Consider the following 22,112-nt stretch of genomic DNA (forward strand, 5'->3'; position numbering starts at 1 on the left):
GTCCATCTAAACTTTGCTACTGGGTATTCACAATGCTAATGCGCCAAGTCTATGGCAAGAATCTAATGGGAAGAAAACCAACTGCTCCACTTGTGACAAGCAAAAAAGTCTACTAGCACCCAGCATTTGGCTTAATCATTTAAATGATGAGATCCAGGGGTTGCAGTGTGTTCTTACAACTTATAAACAGTGGGCAAGCTATAAGTGCCTACACACTAGAATCCAGCTATTGCTGTTGAGCCTGAAGATGTTAAGAAGGGTAAATCGCGGCACTGGACAAGTAAAATATATTGAAACTCTGGTAAACTCCATTCTCATAACTGGATATATACACATCACTAATTCCCTCCACCCTTCCAGTCTCAATTTATTTCTGTATAAACAGTGAACATAAAGTGAAAGATGAAAAGAAAGCAGATCCCCTCCCCATTACACGAGCATAATTAGATGCAGTAGCAACTCCAAATCCTAGGCAGAAATGGTCGTGCAAGAGAATAGACCTGTAAAGTAAAAGTGTTCATCTTTCCAGGTATGTTCAACAGCTAACATTGTCCTTGAACATCAGCTATTGTACTGTTATTGTTCAACTTCCCTAGAATTAGCAGGAAGTTCCAAGCCTCTGTCTCTGCATGTGACCCAGACTCGCAGATCTACGACTAGCGAAAGCAGGAAACAGCAACTCCTGAAAATTTTCAAGGAACTGATCCCACTCTTCTTTATCCATATCAGCCAACTTCACGAAACTACTACTTGCAGGTAGCTGCTCATTCACACTCCTGTTTCCAGATGATGTACCAGCTAAATAGCCAGTCCTTTGCCCGGTGCCCAGGTGCTGCCAGCTCTTCTCTCCATTGTGACCACATTTCAGTGACTTGGACCACTTAGAAACGTGAGGCTCTAGGTTTCTTGCAAGGTCAGTGTGCTTGTCTATCCTTGAAGCTGTGCTATCATTCTCATTCTCAATCCCCTCTTCTTCATTCTCCTCTGTGCTCTCCTCCAGCTTTGACAGTGGATTAAGACCATTTCCACCTTTTCTGTCAGACCAAAAAGGCATCGTTTCCAAACTTTCTTCTATGTTAAAAGTGCGTTTTAGTTCTTCATCCTCACTATCAGTGTCAAACTGAAACTGGTTATCATCTTCTGGCTGAACCTCTTCAAAGGCTACTTCTCGCTTGTCTAAACGATGCCTTGCCTCAATGCAAATAAACTCAAGTTCACTCGGTTTCTCCTCATGGCCTCGAAACTCCCTACTCATCATCTCACCAATTTCTGCAAGACAAAATCCAAAAGCCGCTGCTTCCTTCAGGAAAATTGTGCAAACAACCAAGACACGACAGGAAGCCTCTCGGATCATTGGCAGCTTCATCCTAAGCATGTCAGAGTCCCTATCTGGGTTGAGATTATATATATACTCAAGTTCATCTTCAGAGAAAGGGATTGATGCCTGTGGCCAATGTATCCACTCGAAGTATGGGTCCTCCAAGCTTTCTGGAAGACACAGACCATGATCTATGGGAATAAGCTCCACCTCGGCCAGGCTGCCAGTCCCTTTAAGCTTTCTAACCAAGAGGTTTCCAGCATGCCTGTCAGTGTTTAAAATTCGAACATCCAGTATTCCGATCCGATGAACTGCAGAAACAGGAAAGCTTGATGTTCCATGATCACTTGCATCAAAATCATGAGGGATGAACTGCTGCAGTGAAGCAATCTTACTGATCTGCTTTTTAATATGACACTTATTTATACTCACCCCATCATTGACATTAAAGACTGAGTGGGTGACCTTCACAAGCACCGTAAAGGGTACATTCGCAGAATGATCATGGTCAAGTAGGTAAGCTGCCACTTCTCTAAACCCCGTCTCGCCAACTCGTACTGAACGCTTCAATCCAGGTTGTCCAAGAGCTTTTCCCACAAAGCCCTTCGGGTTGTTAGGAGCATAAGGTTCCTCATCTGTTGGCTTCACAATAGCAACGTTATCTCCATCCGAGTTTCTGAGATAGTATGCACCACCAAGACCTCCACGAACAGGGACCGGATCAATACCATTCTTCATAGCCTTCACAATCTCCTTAATGAAAATTTTCTTTCCAGCAGAGCTATTAGAGCATCCTAATATCTCAATGGGACCACTCTGATCACTCTGTTGTAGATCTTTCCCAGTTGGTGAGAGACATGGAGTGGAAGCGCTTCTGTTCAAAAAGTTCTTCGCAAGGAGCAGGGGAGAATCATTTTTAACAGCACTTAGATCATCTCTTAACACCATGTCTCCATAAAACAATGAGCACTCTTCGGTTGGGACATCAAGAGCAAGCTGCAATCTCCTCTTTACTGTATGAGCATTGTCACTTCTGTCTAATTCTATGCCCATGACACAACCAGTTTCAGTTTGAACAAAAACACGCCTTCTACTAGAAGGTTTCCTGTCCATCCTATCCCCACCAGACTCGCCTCTCAAAAGCCCTCTGAGGGCAGCAGCAGCCACTTGGTTATGTACAGATATGTCCAGATCGGGAGACACAGATTGAAGAGAAGTAAAGGATCATCCCCTGGTGTGGAAAGGAACCAGAAGAGAGCTGCTCTCTGAAGCACACAGCCAACGCAAATGCCAGCAACAAGTGAATCTGGGATACCTTTGTGTATATGATAACCATTTCAGCTTGGCAATAGGTTGAATCTGATCTGTTTATCTTACGTCTGATCAGAAATGCTGGGGAAGTGGAGAATTAATCAGAAACTGCTACATTGGACAAGTCGATAGATATAGCTGACTGAAGAAGAAATGCTAAGTGTCAAAAAGGATAGAGAAGGAGAGAGATACGGTGAACTAAATGCAAATCAAAACATTTATGTTGGATGATAAAACTTTCTTCTACAAGTCAAAACAGTAAATGCTTTATCATTCTCAACAACCAACCCAAAGTCCTAGATCGACACACTATTTAGGAGTCTGCATTGCTGACAAAAAACAATCCTGACATATTTCTTTGGAAATTAAGGGTTTGCTTGTTTGTGTATATGTTTTCATTCTCAATGAAAATGAAAAAGAAAAATTCTACTTTCACCCCTGTACTGTCACTATTTTTCTAATCAAGTCCCTGCACCTTCAATTTTCCTAATCAAATACTCACTTCCCTTGAGCACAAATCTGGCCAAATCCAACTAAAATGGCCGTTAGAGAATGCCGAAGTGTGACGTCGATTAAATATTGCTATGCGGATACCCACTGTGAGGCATGGATGGTGAACAAGTTAAAGTTTGTTAATTTCAGGAAGAAGCCTTGTCAAATAGAGATTTTTTTCTTTCGACCATATTTCGATTGTTAATACGACATATAAGGACCGCTACTACAAATAGTACTACACCCTTGATAGTGAAATATCGATTGTTGGTTGAACCCTGTGAAAGTAGGATACTCCAAATTCGGGGGTCCAAGAGTTTTATTTTTTCTCCTTCTCATTCTCTATCCATGGTGGGAGCCCACAAAGGCAATGTTTTATCCACATCGCACTCTAGCATACTCCGAGGATCACGTAAATAGGATCGGGCCAGATTTTATGCCCAAGGGACTTGATTAGATGAATCGAAATTACAGAAACTTAATTTGAAAAAAAAGTGAAAGTACATGGACGAAAATTGTAGAATTTTTCCAAATGAAAATAAAAACACTTTTCTATTTCATCCTCAGGTTTTCTGAAAATATTTCTGGTACAAAAAGGTTGGCCAGAAGATCCAGGCAGGAATCTGGAGAGAGATTGATGCATGCAACACCCCTGGTCTGGCTGTTTCTGTAACTTGAACCCTCGACCAAATGCCATGATGAGCAACCTTCTACCACTACAACAAAGTTCGCCCTCATGTTTGTTATGCAGAAATGAAAATTTTCATTTGTGAGTAGAAATTGCAAAAACATGTTTGGCACTCTCTCATAACTAAAAATTATCCTTACAAGTTCTGGGGGGAAAAGAAGAAAAGGCCTCATAAAATGACATTATTAAGCAAAATCAACTCAATTGATAACATTTGTTTTGGAATTGTGTTCTTTTGCGCGCCTTTTTCTTCTTTAATATTTTTTCAGTAAAGAAGGAATTTTCAAGGAAGCTTGGTTCTTTCTTTTAAGTTATTTTAGAAGGCTTTTACGATTCCAGTAGCAAATCCATGTTCCATCTTTATTGCCCTTGTTTGAAGCAGAAGTTTCGTCACTAACGTGGCAATAGCGATTCCTCTTCTCACAAACTCGTCGAGGTTCAAACTGAAAGACCCTCCTTCCCTCTCTCTCTCTCTCTCGCTCGCTCCCTCCCTCTCTCTCACACACAAACACATAGCGTCGATTTGTTTTGCTGTTTATGCTAATGTGTTCGTTTGTGTACCAGGGGCTTGAGGTTTTAGGAGAGGAATCACTGGACGATCTCACTATCCAATTGTTCCTGGTTTTGCGAAATGTGGAAGGCGCTGGGGAGAATACAAGGTTAGTGCAGAATGATAACTGTGTTTACATATTCTAGTGAAAACTGACAAGAAGTGATTTCACTTCTTGAGCTAAAAAACGAAAACACGAGGTGTTTTCAAAATCAACCAAACGTACTTTCACAAGGTGCTTTCATTCTCAAATCAAAATCAGGATGAAAATAGAAATTTGGAATGTTCTCACATGACAAATAGCCCATCCCCTTCCCACTTCCACTGAAGCTCTCTACCCCCAAAAGGAAAAGACATGAGAAAAAATAGAGACATGGAAAGAAGAAAAATGAGAAAGAGATCTGGAGCATACTCAATCCATTTAGATTATTGCGTGCATAGCTATATGACCTATCGTATCGTAGAACCCCATAGAGCATAAAACTTAAGGTGACCGGAATACCTTCTTAGGACGGCTTAATAAACGACATATCTTTTATCGCCCTCCTTAATACCAAATTAGTTTCACCAAAACTGCCAAGGTAAGGCAGTCTTCACTAAAGTCTGGTTATCAAAATCTTAAAGTTCTTGGCAAAATTTCCACGTTTCAAGTTCCAAATAAGTAATGCACTGCACAACGTGCATTTTCACTCTCTTTGTGATAGGAAAATGGAAACAGGGCAAAGGCATTAGAGGCAAATTGGCACGAACAACTGCATAAGTTTTGGCCCAAGAAGGAATCAAGTTTAATTCTAAATGACCTTTGCATCACATCTCCAGCATAAGCATAAAACATGTAATTCATGCTCTTTTGTGAGGGTTGGAAAAGTCAGCTGCTTACTGTTTCGCACCTGGATGTCCCAATACTTACGTGTGAGGATCATACTAAAATTTAGGGAACCTCAACTCCCTTGGATTGTTGCAATCTTATATGATCTCTATCACCTCTCTTACACTTAGAAACACGAAAACCATTCTATTGAGGGAAACGAGAACAAGGCATGTCATTTCCGGGTAATGCTTACTAGAACATTAGTGCAAATCAGAATAAGAAAGAAAACAGAGACAATTAAGTACTGAGAGAGAAAAAGAGTATTCACCACAGAGAGGATTCTTGCCTTGGTTTAGCCTTCAACAGAGCTAATGGAAAAGCAGGTCTCACTGCCAAATAACCAAAAAGCCTTCCTTGATCATCCATATCTCAGCTTCTCTTCACATTCATATTATCTGAAAACAGGCAATTCAGCAGTTCAGCAAAAAGCGTATCCCAGACAAGACAGTGAAATGCATAGCATGAATTCAGAAGAAACTGTTACGAAACTCAAACTCACAAGATCCATTAATGGCTACAATTCAACTCCGAAATGCCAAGAAACTGAAATAGTTATCGCTTAAACCGAACTAATGAGTTACCATCCCATCAAGACACACACAGACGCACTGAGAGAGCGGGATCAAATGCGAGCATGGAAGGGACTCCAGAAGCATGAAGAATCGAAGAAATGCTGACGTTCCCCACCGTCGTAGCAGAAACTCCCCATCCTCAACCCAAATGCGACCGTGATCACACGACTTCCCGTCCAGAAATCAGATAAGTTCCATGATCGGAACTCGCCACATTAGTCCAGGCCCGGTGATTGTCCAGCGAATCCGCGGCGCATCATATCTAACTCACCGGAGTAGTGAAGGATGTGGAGACCAGACGGCGGTGCCGCCGAGCGATCAGCCGCCGAGCGATCAGCCGCCGCGGGACGGGACGGGACGGCCAAGATTCGCCACGATGAAAGATGAAGGGCCGAGATTCGAGGATGTCTTACGGGCCGACGACACCCTCGGTCAGTCGCCTGTCTCACTCGCTCCGAAGCTTCCGGATACTTTTTAACTCCCGGATCGATGAATTAAAAACACTCTATTATTCCGACCAAAGTAAAAAAAAAAACTAAATATTATCTCGCGAAATTAAAAAAAAAAAAATACTCATATTCATTACAAGTATAAACTTCATCCATGCATTCGCCATTAACTCGAAAATTTTATATTTTGCTGAATGCGTCGAGAAAAAAAAAATTCATTGACAGCGGATACGAAAATAATTTTGAAGAAATATATCTTACACTATTTTTTAATTTAAAAATTAATTGCTACTTACTTCATCGAGTGAAGTTTGCATTTCCTATTAATTTGCCGCAAAATTAAATTACAAAGTTCATCTCGAATTTGGGTTTTCTTTTAATTGAATTTCAGTCATTTTCAGAAAATGTGACGTGGATAAAAGAGGCACAATAATTGACGTGGATGTTGACATCCGCCAAAATTGGCAAATGGTGGCCAAAACCTAAGCCAATTAAAAGCAATTAGGTAGCTCTATTGATGAATAATTGAATATGTGGCTTGGCTAGAAATGGAAGCAGATGAGCGGAACCGGCTTGCATATAATGCCCAATTCACATACACCAAATCACTTGAAATTTGCCTTAGTGATTACTCTTTTCACTTGGAAAGGGGGGGTTCGAATCCCCTCCCCACCTTCAGGAGAAGATGGGATGAGGACCCGTAACGAGGGAGTAAGATTTTACAACATGTGCGCGCGCATAACAAACATATTGGCTTGTAAAAAAGAATAAAATAGAAATCGGACTAAAAAAAAAAATCACCGACACCAAATATGGACAAAAAAATCACACCAAATAAACGAAATTCATCAAACTTTTTCTCTGCAATTCCTTGACTTTAGCTAAGCCACTAGAGTTTTCATAAGTCGATGATAATTAATCATTACTAATCTCTATAAGTTGGCAAAGGGTTGTTTTAAATGATTAAATTTGATTTATCAAAGCGTGATTAAATATTTCTTGTGCTTTTAGTTTCGAGTAAAAAGTAAAGAGAATTATGATTTCTTTTGTAAAGCTATATAAAAAAAAAAATTGGCCGCTTAACTACTTTTTTTTTCCTTCGGCAGAGGAAGATCATGTTCATAATCAAAACGAGTACACAAAATCGAACAACAATGGAGGCCCACAAAGGCCCAAACTATAAAGCAGGACAGACTAGGGGCAGAATGTTCGTTATATCTGTTTTTTTTTTGTTCCCCTCAAAACGTTAGTTATATCAATGATTGGGTGGGAAAATTACCAAAAATGTTTCAAATATATTGCAATTGTGCCAATTCAGTTTTAAATATTCTTTTTTGCCAATTTAGTTCTAAACTGTTTACATTTGTGCCAATTCAATCTATCCGATCAACTTTAGCTAGCCAGTATCGATCTGACGCTAATGTGAAAAATTTTAATACTATTTTAAAATTTTCTAATCTTTAATTTTTTTTATTTATTTCTTATTCTTCCTCCTCCAGCTAGTTGCCAACGTAAGGCGAGGTTGGCCTCACCCTAGATGGGCGAGCTTGTCCTCGCCCGATTATGGCTAAGCCTCGCCATGGACGAGCAAGGTTAAGCTCTCCTAGCAATGGCGAGGCTTTGCCTCACTCGGCCATGGCGAGGTCGAACTCGCCCAGCAATGGTGAGGTGAGCCTCACTCTCACCGGCCCTCTCTTCTGGCCGGTTGCCGGTGGCTAGAGAAAGAAGAAAAAGAATAGGAAAGAAAACTAAAAAATTAATCTGAATAATTATTAAAATATTATCAAAAATTGCCACGTCGGGGCCGATATCCATGTCAGCCCAACCAACAAGCTAAATTTGGCCGGATGAATTGAATTGACACAAATTTAAAAAAATTATAGGACTGAATTGGCAAAAAAAAAAAGGTTTATGACTGAAATTGCACAATTGGAATATGTTTAGGACTTTTTAAATAATTTTCCTGTTATGGAATTGTAATTCACGAAGGGAGAATGTAGTTTGCAATTTAACGTAATTTTATATCAATATACCATAAGGACCTTTACCTGCAATTTATCGTAATTTTATTAAAATATATCATAAGGTTATTATAAAGCATTATGGGTTGTAATTCACCTATAGTCGTCCTTTTCACTTGTAAGTAGTAATATACCTTTATGAACAGTAATTTGGTTAAAGATTTTTTTTTTAACCTGAAAACATTAACACTTAGGCTCTGTTTGTTTCACAGAAAATGAATGATTTAGAAAATATTTTTCTAAAATCGATCGCTTATATCATTTGAAATAATTGGCCGATGACATACTTTCATTATCGTTGATAATTATGCCTTAATAGTTAGCTGATAGCATTGTAAGTTACCACAACTTGCTGTAAATGGTGATACCTTATACATAGTAATTTTCCCCAATGATTGTAATTTTCTTGTAAGTCCTAGTAAATGACAAGTTATTAATTGTCTTTTAAATATAGTAATTTACCTCGAAATTTCGCAAGGTTAAATTTCTCTAGTGTCCATAACTTTCCATGAATTATTGTGAACTTCCTTATTTTGTTGCATATTCTCTTCTTCCTACTCTCGCCGACTTACCTCAATGATGGTAATATCTCTTACAATTCTCAAATGTGAGGGCCTTGTCAATTAGTAATTATCCTCCATAAAACTAGAACAGCACATATAAGTTGCACTTTGTGAAAAAAATGAGATGTCTATTAAAAGAAAAAAAAAAAAGGACAACTAGTCCCTTTATATGTATTGACCGAGCAATTCTATACTTACAAAGTTCGGTTAATAAATGATGTCCTTTACGATGAATGACCCTTTAAATAAGTAAGTCATATTCATGAACGAACAACAGACACATTTCTCTTAGTAAATCAATTTTGTGTACCGATTTTAACGAGCCTAGCATTTTCTCTTACCGCCGTTCCAAAACAACCACATTTCCTAAGCATATGGACATTGACCAAGTCTCCATGGCAATTGGACTCGCCGAACGCTTCTTCCTAAGCACCAGGGCTTTCAAACTTGGGATAAATTGGAAGACGCGCCTGCTTCCATACGCCATCACCAACTCCACGCCACGACCTCTGATCTTTTGTGCAGCAACCCACCAAGGAAATGTCACCATTCCAACATTATGAACCTTCTGTTTCTTCTTCTTCTTCTTCTTCTTCTTGATGCTGACTTTGAAAGTTCGAAGTGAATGTGAAACTGGAATTTACCCGAATCTTAACTTATGAGGGGCTGAGAAATGCTTAGAGGCAGCAACAATGGCTGCTTCAGGCGCGGTTTGCTCGTTGTGATGCCTCCTATGATCCCCTCTTACTGGCGAAGCCAAGAAAGAGAAGAAGGTCTCGAACCAGGGTATGTTCTTCCGGTCGCCCTTCATCCTCTAGCTCGAATTCTTGTATTCTCACACCAGTGGAAAAATATCAATAAGAAATAAGACAGAAAAAGAGAGTGGAGGATGGAGTTGAACTGGTGAACTCGCTTCTTCGATGGGTGATTTGCCGTGTGTTTTCTTGATTTTACAAACAAAAAATCTTGATCTCTGTGTATATATAGCGGTCATGTTACTTGATGTCCAAGGTCATAGCAATTAGGACCGGACTAGGCCGCGTAGAAACGTGGGAAATGCTTAAAGTTCAATTGACTACAGGACGAGTAAGGTTGACTCGGTCCATTTTTGTGCTGGGACTCAGGCAAATTCCTTTTTGACTTCCGGCGCAGCCGCAATTTCGTGGGATTTATCTTGGAAACCCTCACCGAAGCTTCCAATTCCGTAATTGAATTGGATTGAGTAATCGTGGGCAGGAGCAAATTTTTACAAGCCATGTCTGTCTACTAGTGCTGCATGTAATAGAGCCTTACCCTATGCACGCACGGAGATGTAGCAGTTTGCGTCCTAAGAAGCGCAAAGTTGTCATGTCCGTATTGATCCTGTGGAGGTTGTCGAGAGAGAATGTGTTGCCCAAAGTTGCCTCCATCAGTCGTCCGAGGACGCTTCTCCCATGGGGAAAAGGGATGAATGCGATAAGAGTCTTCAAACATTTCGGTCATAGATCGATTGAGCTTGCTCTAAATGTTTTTATAATGTTTGCAATCAAGTCCTAATCTCATAGCATGGCTAATGTTTTTTCGTTTTGATTTCAATTTTTCACAAAAATAAAATAAAATAAACTAAACATGGTTTTCATCACAATCAAAGAATGAAGTACGGGGATTTCAATTGGGCTATGAAAATTCAATGAAATGGTTTAATTGGACCTAAAAATTCTATGCTCGGGGACAGAAATCCTACCACTGGTTCCCAGCGCTTCGAACTAGGTCTCCGAGGCTCGGGCTCGAGTCCATCGAGGTTCAATTAAATTTTTTGAAAAACAATCACTTCATTACCACAACTTTCAAAACGATCACTTAAATGTCAAATTTTTTGAAAAACGTTCGGTTCAATGTTAACTCCGATTTAAGCTGACATGACTCACCAAAAATCCAACGTAACCTATTTTTTATTAATATTGGAACCGACGTGGCTCGCCCGGAATTAATACTAAAATGAGCGTTTTACAAAAACTTTGGACATTTAAATGATGGTTTTGAAAATTTTAACTGAAGTAAACGCCATATAGTTGTGTACATAAGTTCACTTGTTTAAACGCCGGCCCTTAATTACTCAATCCAATTCAATTACGGAAGCGGAAGCTTCAGCGATGGTTTCCAAGATAAATCCCATGAAATTGCAGCTGCGGTCAAAGTCAAAAGGAATTTGCCCGAGTCACAACACAAAAATGGACCGAGTCAAACAACTCGCCTTGTAGTTAAAAAACAAACACTTTAAGCATTTCCCACGTTTCCACGCGGTCTGGTCCAGTCCCTTCACTAATTGTTAATTGCCATAACCTTGGACATCAAGTAACATGACCTCTATATATACATGGAGAAAACAACGTTGTTTTTGGTAAAATCAAGGAAACACGTAGCAAATTTAGCCATCAAAGAAGCGAGTTCACAAGTTCAATTCCATCTTCACCCTCTTTCTCCGTCTTATTTCCTACGTATTGACATTTTCAGCTGGTGTGTCAATAGACGAGTTCGAGTTGGAGGATGACAGGCGACCGGAAAAGCATGCCCTGGTTCAAGACCTTCTTTTCTTTCTTGGCTTCGCCGATAAGAGGGGACCGTAGGAAGGATAACACCGAGCGAACCGCGCCTGAGGCAGCCATTGCTGCTGCCTCTAAGCATTTCTCAGCCCCTCATAAGGTAAGGTTCGGGTAAATTGCGGCTTTGGATTCACTTCAAACTTTCGAAATCAAACATTGAGGAGGAGGAGGAGGAAGGGAAGGAATCCAGAATGGTGACATGAAGACTCGTCAATGTCCGGATGCTTCGGAAATATATTTGTTTTTATGACTCAATTGTAATGTCAAAGTCAAAATGAGGTCCTGATTAAAATTGATTAAAACATTGTTTACAATTTGATATATCAGTTAGTAAATCAACAATAGGAACCGGTCTCAATAGGTGCAAAATAGCTAGGTCGATGCATATGAAGGGACTAGCTGTCATTTCCTTTTAGTAAACAAACATCCTATCGCAAAGTGCAACTTTTTCGGCTGGTCTATTTCAATTTTCATGGGTGCAATTGGGCTATGAATTGAATGAAATTTTTTCTTTATTTTTTAAAAATAATATTTCATTTCATTCACTTCCTCGAGGTACAAAAGAGAAATATAACAGTACAACTGCAAACCAAAATACATCCCAAACAACTTCAAAACAAAACAAGCTTCAAATAACTAGATGAATCATCATAACAAGGCTATGGGTTACACGCTCAAAGAGCACATTAATGACTTTTTCACACTACAATCGGCGGTCGATCACCGAATCCGTCTTCAGCAATGACCACACACCGAGAACTTCATCTGTTTACGTGGTTTTGCCTTTCGGTGGCCCAACACCATCACCAAACAGAGTAGAAAGGTTGGACGAGCATAAATTTGATACTTATGAGAGTAAAACCTTTACGAAGCACCTCCGATCTCCTTCGAAGCTGGCCTTGTTCATCAACGAAACCCGAGGAGAGCGAAATCCTGAAAACATACCCTGAGAGAACCCCGAATCGAAACTAGATCGGGATAGAAATATCTCAAAAATGAGAGAGAAAAGCTTTCAAATCTATGCTAAATCGAAAGAGAAAAACTCCCAAACGGGGAGGAAAGCAAGAGAAAGGAAAAAAGGAAATCAAAACAACTTAAAGAAAATGTTACTGGCCCAACCATCCAACTAGAGGAGTTGGACCTGAATGATCTTGAATCCTTTCACCAGCAGAATTTTACCTGTTAAAATGCTTAATTTAACTTGGTGCAAGGCTAAATGAGGGGGACACTTCAGTAATACCATAAGGAGATGATGTCATTCCATATGTTCCGACGTACTAAGACAACGTAGTAGGCCCAAGCTGGTCAGTTCCGCTATAGAAGAAATAAGAGTACATGGCCCTAACCGGTTCTCCAAAGGTGAAATTGGGAGCCACATCGGGTCGTTTTCGTTTTGAAAACCTCATACTTCGAGGCAGATTCTCGTTTCTATCCAAGAATCCTTTTTGAAAAATTTCAACTTTAAACTCTTAGTCGGCTAAACTCACCCAAAGCTATAACAAAAGCAAAATCAAATACTAGACAATCTTGAATAAGAGGTAAATGTGTGAAATCTTGATATAAATAATGACTCTATTTTTTTTTTCAAAAAATTAAGGGAAAAATGTCTGAAAAGTCCTAAACATATTATATTGGTGCCAATTTAGTCATAAATATTTTATTGATGCCGATTTAGTCCTAAACCTTTTGACCTAGAGCCAATTCGGTCTTTCCGGCTGATTTTGGCCGGATATTAATGACTTGGATCCTAGACGGCCTATGTGGCACAGCAGGAGCCGACATAGACATTTTTTTATAATATTTTCTTAATTTTCGATTTCTTTTTTTCTTTTTTTATTTCTTCCTCACTATGTGTTTATGTTTAGTGAGAGTCGCTTATGTGCTAGGATTTCCCTCGCTCATGGATCGGAGGTCCCAATCCACGCGAAGGGCATGGCTTGCTGCAGAGTTGCAGTTTCTCTCTACCTCTCGCCTTCTTCCAAAACCCTTTTGTTTGATTGCTTAGTGTTTCACTATAATGGGGACATGCACCTTCAACTAATGATGTCTTCTTCAATGGGGATCGAGTCGAAGCAACTGGAAATCCCGTCATGGAGAGGTTGCCGGAACTGCAGTCGTTAGCTAATGTTCCGGTCTCAAAGCGACGCCCGACCAAGTCGCCACGACTTGGGTGACTCAGCCTTGCCAGATCCGGAGAGGGCGGCCTTGCCGGCCACAATCGGCCATCGAAGGATCTAGAAAATAAAAGACAGGAAAAATAAAATAAAAAATTGAAAATTAACAACATATTATTTAAAAATGTACGTGTCGGTGCCGATTGTGCCACATAGACCGTCCGGCATCCACGTCAACAATATCTAGACAAAATTAGGAAGGACTGAATTGGCTCTAAGTGAAAAAGTTTAGGACTAAATTGACAACAATGTAATAGGTTTAAGGCGGTTTATGACTATACATTATCTTTTCATGTTTGCAATGGCCTATGCTAAGTTTGAATTAAAACCTTAAAACTGTTGTTCCAATTCTCATGAATTAACGTACAGACACGAGGGAATTACGTTTTCTTTTTAGCGGTTGAGTGGTGTCAGAGGCAGTTTTCGTGTCTCTCAACTGTCTATCTTCTTTGACGATCTTAAGGACACACTCCTCCACATCGGCCTGTTGCATTCAGGTTTTTAATCTTGGACCCAAGCACGGGCTGGCACGACATGGCATGGCATGTTGGCCGGCCTGGCCCTACTCTGATGTGTGAATTTCGTTCAAGAAAACAAGTAAATTTCAATGGGTTGGTGGATCTAAGCCGTTGTTGTTAGATTCAAAGCATTCAATGATGCCTTATGGTGTCATGAATGCTGATGAATTACCCAATTCCTTCACTGGCATCTAAGTGCTTGGCAAGCAGTTTCGCCCTCAGCATCATTTACCCTCATGTTGACATTTTGGTTGTGCTCACTTTGGAAAGTGGGACTATGACCTTATACATAGTATAGTGGTGAGAATATGCATTTCTCCTGCTGCACTTCCCACCGTGCTTATGCCTAGGTCAAATGAACATTCATTCATGGGTGATTATTTTTCTTTTTTCCCTTAGACGTCGTCTCATTGGATCGGGTTTATCACAGTCGTTGATCTTTTGATCATTCATTAATCTTGTAAGCCAAATGAGATCAACAATATCAACGGTTGCGATGGATCTAATCTCTTTAATTCGGATCTAAACAAGAATATTTTACACACAATTTATAAGACCTCTCGGAATGATGGTATTCCCAATTTAATTGAAGAAATGAGCGTCGAGAATGCACCACTTGAAGTCGAAATTTGAGGATAGCTGGCCCTCAACATACGACCAAAGTCATTGGAAAGTGGCTTCTTGGATCACCCAACAAAAGGGCACAGAAAAACGAAGTCCTCGGATCACCCAGTGACAAGCTCATTGGATCACTCATTCCTCTTCTATGATTTTTAATAGCTCCACCCACGATTCCATTTTCTCGTTTTCTCCATCATTTCTCTCTGGACAACCTCGGTGATTGCACTGAGATTATCAAATTCTTCTTCCACTTTGAGTGGATGTTGGGCAATCATTTTTGGGATGATGACATAGGGCACAATCTTTCTCTCACTTCATACACCAGTCAGATGGGAGTTTTACCAAACCGTGCGCACAACGTATATTATACAGAATGATGAAGACATCTGGTTTTTGGTCAAACTAGCAATGGTTAATGCAGATGAACTCCAACCATGCTGACCATGGGCTTATCCCGAGTCACATGGCTTTGGGAGAGAATTTAGGGACAAATCCCACTGGATTAACTGAGTGCAGCTGAGGATTCTTGAAATATTTATGCATTTGTTGAATTCTTGAGTTACTCTTTCTCTACTTCCATGATGTAGTACTGGGTCTTGATTGGTTTGGTGATGTTGCTGTGCCTTGGAAAAGCATTTTCCGGGTTTTGAATTGATGCAGAAACAGTTCTTTTCTGCAACATAATATTAGGATAATGTATTACAGTTTGGTTTGCTTCATGCTGGCCGCAGATTATTGAAAACAGGTAACATGCTTGCGAACTAGAAAATACTTTTGTAACAACAGATAAATTGATGTGAGAGAGAGAGAGAGAGAGAGAGATTGGTCGACATTTCTAAGAAGGCAACTCTTTGCAACAGGTATAACTGACATTACATCCATGGAGGGGGAGTATTACAACTGTTAACATCTCCACACCCTCTTTTAACTATTTTTGCAGCTCATGTAATAACCAATCTATGGCAAGTTTTGAATGATACATGAATCTGATTATTTGGAAAAATAAGGAATATACGTGGGCCAACTCGTGTCGTTCATTTACAGTAACCGCTGGTGACCAGAACTCTGAAAATCATGACGCCAATCTGTTTCTGGGTTCCGACTATGACGTGCACATCAATGCTATTATTGTGAAGGGCGCGTCCCACTGCATTTGTATCACCACTTCCGATGTTCAATGATTGTGATCAGATCATGTACTTATCAATGGCTCATCTAACAGTTGCAAGCACTCTTGAGGATTGGCATAAAAGTAATCTTCTTCCTTCGGTCTATCTGGAATCACGACTCGTGGCTTTGGGCGGCCCATCCGAAGTGAGTGAGCTTCCTTAACGAGAGAAGAGAACTCGTCCCAACCCAACGATCTATTCATGTACCGATCGACCAAACCGACCAGAAGCTTTCTGTCTAGCGAAATAGTCTTTTTGAAGCCCAAGAATCTGAAACAGAGTTTTCACGTGAGGCAGAGACTCAAACTTGCACCTACCTTAATACTAAAGCAGGTTATTAAAGTACCATAAACGGATTAGAGACTACTCCGCATTAATTTACCTCCGATGGCCTTCAACAACTTTCGCCATATTCCCATCGTAGGTTGGAATAAATATATCACTTTCCAATGAAACTAAATAATCTAGTGCTGCCATTTGCGATGAGTGATTCTGGAAAAACTTCAAATCTGCTGGTTTCAGCAAAGTCTCTTTCCTCACCTGTGCCAAATCACCAGAGTTAACTAACAAACAGCCACAGATGTAATAGGCGGTGAAAGAAGGTTCAGAAAATAAGTCATACTCCAACTGACCAAGTTACGAAAAGATGACGTCAGAGTTGCCATCCTTCTCTCTCCGCCGTATATCTCTCCAGCAGCAATATATATTTGTGCGTTCCGATCAATACCCAATGCATTTAGAACAAGAGCAGTTTCTTCTGGTGTTAAAGGGCACAAGCCTTCTCTTCTTTTCATCTCTGAGTCTATCACTTTCTCCTTCCACCAGGGGTACATATATCTATAAAGTGCAACGATGTCAGACGATTTCTAGAGCAATAATAAAAAGTTAGCATCAGGGTAGACTATAGCCAATTGGAAGATGTGAAGAAGGATTACCTGAGTTGTGTCAACTCCTCGACCTCCTCACTGTTGCAACCATGAGAGCAGCCGGAGAAAGCGAGCATGTCCATTTCGTATCTTAGATGCAGGACCAAGAAGGGGCCTTTTTCCCTCAGAATACGGACGGCTTTTCTACCTAATTCCTCTATATGGGGAGTAAATCTCAGAGAATTAAAGTTTACACGACACCGCAGCTTCTGAATTTCCAGAGGCAGCCCATTGTTGGCAAGCCGAGTGTCCGTTCGAATCAAATGTAGAACTTTGTACCTTCTCACCAGAGGAAGTATCTGTCATGGATAGTTCAAAATTGAGATTCATTCCAAGATAGGACTGATCTAAATAGTGGCTCCGTTTGTATGGACTTACTTGGTCATGGTAGTACGACAGGTCAGACCAACTGATGGGCGGCAATGAGTAGAGCATTCCTAGTTCCACTCTTTTCTTGAGCCTCGGGGGTAAGTCCTTCAGTATACGGACCTCATCTCTCAAAGAAGAGATGAAGTGATCAACGTCAAATATGTCTCGGAACTCACTGCCTCGTAAAAATTCAACAAAAGTTTAAGCTTCTCTTATTTGGAGGCATCATCCATATATATCAATACAAATCCATGGTGAGATATGGAACTTACCTCGGGTCAGCCCAGAAGGAGGTTTTGTCCAGTTCTGGAACAATTAGAGTAACATTCAAGTATCTGGCGATAGCAACCATGTCGCATATCTGTCAAGTAGATTCAAAAGTAAGAGGATTAAATGATAACCGAAAGTCGGCATGGTTCATTTATGCCATTAAGTTCAGAAGACTCAAAACAACTCACAGCAGCTCGCATTTGATTGAGCCCTCCATTGGATGAAACCATAAGATAACCATTGTTCCTGTAAACCCCTGAAAAAGAAATCATGGGGTTAAGCTAAACTAGGAATAGCAGCATTGGAAGCATCAACCTGATTGAGACATGGTCCTAAGAAGCATACAAATTATCAAGAAAATTACCAACCAAGAAAAAAACTAAGCACGAATGTCTGGAGGGTTTCAAAAGCTCATGTGAACAGATTCCTTGAATACTACATCCCCCTTGAACAAATTAATTTAGATGAAGGCTCAAGCACACGCATAAAGAAGCGTTCAGTGGTTCAATGAACAAACTTCCATTATTCTGTCTTATATTTTTTTCTCAAGGAAAAGGCGTTCACAAGCCAACTTACTCTTTGGGGGAAGCCGGACTTTGGCTGGTATAGAAGATGATTGAACTGCCAAAGAATGATCTGCAGAAATAAAACAAGAAGGCCAGTCCTTCAACAATCTCGGACCCCAAGTCTCCCCAATCGCCGTCAGCTGAACGACGCAAATCCAAATCAATGCCGTCGTGGTCGCTCTCAGAATCCAGAGCTTCATTCCAGATCTCGAAACCACCAAGTTCTTGAATTTCTTAACTTTACCCTCTTTCAAGAATCCCATCCCCATTTCACATTCGTCTCTATGATGACAATCCTCCACACGCTTCTCTAATCTACACATCTCAGCACCGCTCGCTCATGCCTCAGAATTCACTTGTTGCTCTTGCAATAGAAACCCAGAACTAGTATCACGTAATTGACCCTACCCCTCATAAATCTTCATCATGACCATGACCCAATCAGTGCCACTTGATTGAATAGTCAAGAGTGTATCGAAATGGTAACACGAAAAATTCTGGAATCTAAACCTAATCTGAGCTTTCGTAGTATTCTAAGAGCCACCATTTATCACCACGAGGCGATCTCATAGTTAATAACTCAACACACAGAGTAAAGACATCTTGAAACTCTCAAACCTCCTCGATGTACATAAACTTATTTAGCAGTTACAGCCTACAAAAAAACCCAATGCACATTTCCATGTCCTCATTCACACCTCAAGACTCCCAACAAAAAAACAAACATACGACGTGATCTTTCCAACTTCAGCATTACAATCTCCAGAATTCGCCAAAACCCAGAAAGGACAGGAGCATCAACTTGTAGTTAAACCAAAGAAGAGCGTCACTCCCTCTCTACATCACCGCCGATCCACACAAGACAATTACTGAAGCGAGAAAAAAGCATGGAAAAAGCTAAAATCAACTTACTCCCACACTCTGCAGGAAAAAAGAAAAAAAAATCCTTTTTTGGCTTCTAACAAATTCTTTTCCCACCATAAGTTTCCAGAGCAAGAATGCGTTCGCATGAACAGATAAACCGCAAAGCTCCTTTCTTTTTCAGCTTTTACAAGAACCCACGTTCGAAAAATGAGCATGAACTAATCTCCCAGTGGGATTTTCCGAGCAGATCCCGGCCAAAGCATCCCCCAGAGGAGAGGGAGAGGGAGGGGGAGGGACGGAGAGAGAGAGCGAGAGAGGTGGGCTTAAATAGCACCGCGAAGAACAGTGGAAAAGCCTATGATTAAGGCGCAAGCGTTGATGTGATATCCAGAACAGAAATAGGAAACGTATTGCATAAAGTGGCGTGAAAGGTGGAAGAAAGTCGCACGGGGATCACCCCCGCTTGTTGGTATTCTCTCCCGTCTCAACTTCAAATATCCACATGACCCCCCAACCCACTTGTTTATATATAATTGTCTGACGAAACGATGATCATCAAGAACCCCGTCCAAGCGAAACAGGGTTAAAGCCTTTCGATGACAGGCGGGGACAGAGCATCGGTCTCGCCTGAGCTAAATTCCCGCATGGGGTTGTGTCAAATCCTGCCCTGCTGTTTTTGCCCAACTAGCTGACTTTATCTCAGGAAGTGTCGAGTGGGCGACCATAGACCTTGTCTTGTCTGAGAGTTGTGCTTCGTAGGAGCCAACGTCTTTGTTATTTCCTCAAGCGTGCATTTTTGGCCTATGCAACTTTTAATCGGCACTTTTGCTCTTTTCACCGAAAGGGCTTTTTAACCCCATCCTTCATCATCCGAATCGACACTCATGTTTCAAAATATTTATATAGTAAAACGTGCTTTTTATTTAACAGTTTAAGTTTTTAAAACAGCTGACAGTGATAAAGGTCACCCCGGTTTGAATCTACAAGCCCTTGGCAAGCACATGTAACTTCCTACAAGAGTTGCGTAACGGCCAATAGACAAAGGCCAAGGACTCGAATCATCATAGTGACATCCTCATCGGCATCCACAAGGAGACCGAGAGCTATTGAATCCCCAATCTCTCCATGTACTTTTTGGGGCAGCCAAATCTCCGTCGATGACCGGCTATCGTACGCTTCCTTTCTCTCTCTTTGTTTTTTCTTTTCCTTTTTTGTTGAAAAAAATTATCGCTTGTCCATTTGTTGGCGGGCAGCCCTTACATGACGTGGTTCGCATACGCGAAGTGTATTGATTAATTTGGCATTGGATTCATGTATCGCATTAACAGTTTAGCACACCCGGACCCTGAGGAGACCCTAGGCCATAGACAAATTGCCGAATTAATGTTACTAACCCCGGCCCGAGATTTTGATTTCGGGCCAAAAGATCGGGATGAGATTTTGCGAAACCGAGAAGGACGAGAAGTGGGCCTAGGCTTTCCCGAAATGGTGAGAATAATAATAATACGAGTCTATTCTTGTCAAAAGATGTGCAGACCAGGACGATCACGTGCTGCACCCATCGCCGAATTGCTGCAGTAACAGCGACGACAAAACACGGTCACGGAGATTTGTCGCGGGCCCTGACTTTGCAAGCCCCGACTTCTTTAGCCCCTGTCTTTCTCCTCGTTTGACTTTGTTAATTGTTACAAATCACGTAATAAAAATGTTGCGCCCATGGGAAAAGACTCTCTTTATTTACTGAGAATTAGATATTAAAAGTACGGGTTTTTTTTTTTTAAGATTAGCATCACTCAAAAAATCTCAAATTAATACACATGTGATAAATTTATCCATAATTAATTTTTTTTATCACAAAAAACTCCAAAGCGATCTGAGATGTGATAAATTCATCCCAAACTAATATTTTGACCATTAAAGATCACTTAACCTTCATTAGTTTTCATTAAATTGGGTTATTATTATGAAAAACTTCAAACTTGTATGTATGTGATAAAATGGAGGGTAAAAACCCCAAATTGGTACACTTGTTAATGCCATTTGCCATCCAACTCAGCAACTTGCTAAAAGTAAATTTATCAAAGTGTAGCGGTTTGAGATTTTTGATAATCAAAATATTAATTTAAAATAAATTTATTATAGATGTATTAAGTTGAAATTTTTTTCTGCATGTCCACTTTCTACGATTCCTCCGAAAGCCTCTCTTTCCACGATTTTTTTAGACCCTGCCAAGAATTCTACTTTATTTTGTGCAGTTAATTAATCATCTACTTTCCAAAAGCAAATCATCCATCTAATTTTTCCTTAGCATAAGCCTCAAAGTCGTCGGTGCGCCCCTGTGGCCGGCACTTGGCCGAGGAAGAATGAAAAATAGTAAAATAAAAATAATTCAAAATTCAAATAAAATAATTAAAAAAAAAAGAACGTGAAGAAGTGGAGGAAGGAAAGATGAGGGAAAATAATTTCCTCACTTCAAAAAGCGGAAATCATTTTCTTCACTTTTGAAGATATTTTTTTCATTATCGGAAAATATTTTTCTTGACTTATTTATTTTCTATAAAACGAACTTGAAAATTTTGAAAAACATTTTACTAAAATGGAGCCTTAAAGTGTGCTTGTTTCACGGGAAAATGACTGGTTTTTAAAATATTTTCTTGAAAATGATTGATTGTATCGCTTGCTAAAATGGATGAGTGGAATATATTTTCACTGTCCACGAAGATGTTTAGACATAAATTAACATCGATAATAAATTCTTTTTTTCATTGACTAATAATTTTTTTGGTCGAAATTTGACTAATCGTTTCAAGAGATTATATTTTGTGAAATATTTTCTAAATTATTCGTTCTATGTGAAAAAAAAATGAAACATTAATATTTTTTTTGGGCCGAAATTTGACTAATCATTAATTGAAGCTTTTATTGATTTATTTGTCATATTTCAAATCACATATGTTTGAGGTGTTTCGAATTGAAAAAAAGTCAATGTGGACGAGTAGTAAAATTTTCATTAAATAAAAAATAAAAATTAAAGGTCAAATCCAGACATGCCTTCCATAACATACTTGTATAGATTCGCTAAATTTCACATCGATCCAAGTTTACATGGAAATTTTTCATCAGCGTCTTTTGTTTACCAAAGGTGCCATCAACTTATTATAACTCATATCAAGCACATATCCAGTCCTCTCTCAAGGTTTTAGCATTTCTACAATTTG

At 39.9% G+C, this 22,112-nt stretch overlaps 2 protein-coding genes across 6 annotated transcripts; both read right to left on the minus strand.

Annotated features, from left to right (window-relative positions):
* Positions 1 to 273: 273 nt before the first annotated feature.
* LOC115755527 (phosphatidylinositol 4-kinase gamma 7-like) lies at positions 274 to 6,259 on the minus strand. Of its 5 annotated transcripts, XM_048283876.1 has the most exons (5): positions 5,840 to 6,259; positions 5,499 to 5,625; positions 4,862 to 5,028; positions 2,634 to 2,710; positions 274 to 2,484 (listed from the first exon to the last, which is right to left on the minus strand). In XM_048283876.1, exon 5 carries the CDS (start codon positions 2,429 to 2,431, stop codon positions 599 to 601), a length of 1,833 nt encoding a protein of 610 aa, XP_048139833.1. In that variant the 5' UTR covers positions 2,432 to 2,484; positions 2,634 to 2,710; positions 4,862 to 5,028; positions 5,499 to 5,625; positions 5,840 to 6,259; the 3' UTR covers positions 274 to 598. The 5 variants fall into 5 exon arrangements, with proteins under 5 accessions (XP_048139833.1, XP_048139832.1, XP_048139829.1 ...); XM_048283875.1 differs by lacking the exon at positions 4,862 to 5,028; XM_048283872.1 differs by lacking the exon at positions 4,862 to 5,028 and having other exon boundaries at positions 274 to 2,710.
* A 9,303-nt stretch (positions 6,260 to 15,562) lies between these two features.
* LOC115755539 (rhamnogalacturonan I rhamnosyltransferase 1-like) lies at positions 15,563 to 19,391 on the minus strand. Its single transcript, XM_030694979.2, has 8 exons — positions 18,041 to 19,391; positions 17,653 to 17,720; positions 17,467 to 17,555; positions 17,204 to 17,369; positions 16,835 to 17,124; positions 16,532 to 16,736; positions 16,282 to 16,439; positions 15,563 to 16,169 (listed from the first exon to the last, which is right to left on the minus strand). The coding sequence occupies exons 1-8, from the start codon at positions 18,351 to 18,353 to the stop codon at positions 15,923 to 15,925; spliced, it is 1,536 nt and encodes a 511-aa protein (XP_030550839.2). The 5' UTR covers positions 18,354 to 19,391; the 3' UTR covers positions 15,563 to 15,922.
* Between the last annotated feature and the right edge of the window lie 2,721 nt (positions 19,392 to 22,112).

The sequence above is a fragment of the Rhodamnia argentea genome, chromosome 8 (assembly GCF_020921035.1).
Source record: "Rhodamnia argentea isolate NSW1041297 chromosome 8, ASM2092103v1, whole genome shotgun sequence".
Lineage (NCBI taxonomy): Eukaryota > Viridiplantae > Streptophyta > Magnoliopsida > Myrtales > Myrtaceae > Rhodamnia > Rhodamnia argentea.